The sequence below is a fragment of the Myotis davidii genome, unplaced genomic scaffold (assembly GCF_000327345.1).
Source record: "Myotis davidii unplaced genomic scaffold, ASM32734v1 scaffold1439, whole genome shotgun sequence".
In the NCBI taxonomy this organism is placed as follows: domain Eukaryota; kingdom Metazoa; phylum Chordata; class Mammalia; order Chiroptera; family Vespertilionidae; genus Myotis; species Myotis davidii.
In genome coordinates, this window is record NW_006292342.1 from 615,749 (window position 1) to 617,015 (window position 1,267).

Consider the following 1,267-nt stretch of genomic DNA (forward strand, 5'->3'; position numbering starts at 1 on the left):
CTATGGTGTGAATGTTTGTGCCCCCAAATTCATATGTTGAAGCCCTAAACCCCGATGTGATAGTATTTGGAGGTGGTTAGGGTTAGGTGAGGTCATGAGGGTGGAGTCCCCGTGGTGGGAATGATGCTCTTATAAAAACAGGAAGAGACTCAGTCTTGCTCTCTCTCCAAGGAGAGGCCATGTGAGGACATAACCAGGAAGAGGCAGGCCCTCACCAACATCCCAGCTCCACTGGCACCCTGATCTTGAACTTCCACCTCCCAGAACTGTGAGAAATAAATGTCTGTTTTTCAAGCCACCCAGTCTGCGGTGTTTGTGACAGCAGCCTGAGGTTGTAGCTGCTCTGTAAACAAATATAGCAGGAAGGGAGAAGGGAGCCCAGGGTGGGCATGGGGAGGAACTCTGAGAGCCGTCACCCTGCAGGGATGACATTGGAATGAAGTCCGGAAGGAGGTTCAGGAGGAGTCGTGCAGATACCTCAGGGAAGAGAGAAACAGCATGTGCAAAGGTCCTGGGGTGGGATCTGTAGAGCTTAAGGAGCAGGTGTGCCTGAAGGGAGGGCAGAGGGAAAGCCAGGGAGATGACTTTCCTTTTGCGCCTTCTCCTTTGCATCCCACACCCTCACCCTAATCCTCTCGGATTTTGTTAGCGGCTGAGGACAGTGCGTGGGGCTGGCCACCCTCTCCGAGGGTCACAGGCCGTCACACGGTCATCTCCCCGTCAGGCTGCGGCTGGCCGCGCCGAGCCCTGACCGCACCTTCGGTGCCGCAGGAGGAGCTTAATGCGGGTGAGCTCAGCCCGCTTCTCACACTCCGCTGCGTTAGAGGCACTGAAACGTCTACAGCTTCACTAGCGGGACTTGGCGCACAGCAGCCACCCATTTAAAGTGCACGCGCGGTGAGTGTTCACAGCCCGGAAGCCGCCTCGCCTTCCAGACAGTGAGCACCTCCGGGCCCCAAAGGACCCTCCCGCCCTTGGTGGGCTCCCCCCTCTCCCCCGGCCCGGCAGCCCTGAGGGTGTCAGGAGGCTGCACTTTCTAGGGATTGAGTTTGATCTAAACGGGACCGGAGACTATTCTCTTCTTTTTCGTCTGGCTTCTCTCCGGGAGCAAAACCATTATGAATATTCGTTTATGTTGTGACGTTTCTTTGAGCCCCCCGTTTGCTTATGGGGAAACTGAGGCACACGGAGGGGGAATGAGAGGCGGGGAGGGGAGGGGCGTCACGCACAGGTCTGCCCCGCCCGGGCCCGGAGGGGCGGAGGGCGC

General features: G+C 57.7%; 1 protein-coding gene across 1 annotated transcript in view; it reads left to right on the plus strand.

Moving 5' to 3' along the window:
- ATG4D (autophagy related 4D, cysteine peptidase) overlaps positions 1-1,267 on the plus strand; it is a 29,197-nt gene that overhangs the window by 21,268 nt on the left and 6,662 nt on the right. Inside the window, exon 3 of the mRNA XM_006765823.2 lies at positions 650-787. Within this exon, the coding sequence (XP_006765886.1) occupies positions 650-787 (138 nt within the window). The remainder of the gene's footprint in view (positions 1-649; positions 788-1,267) is intronic.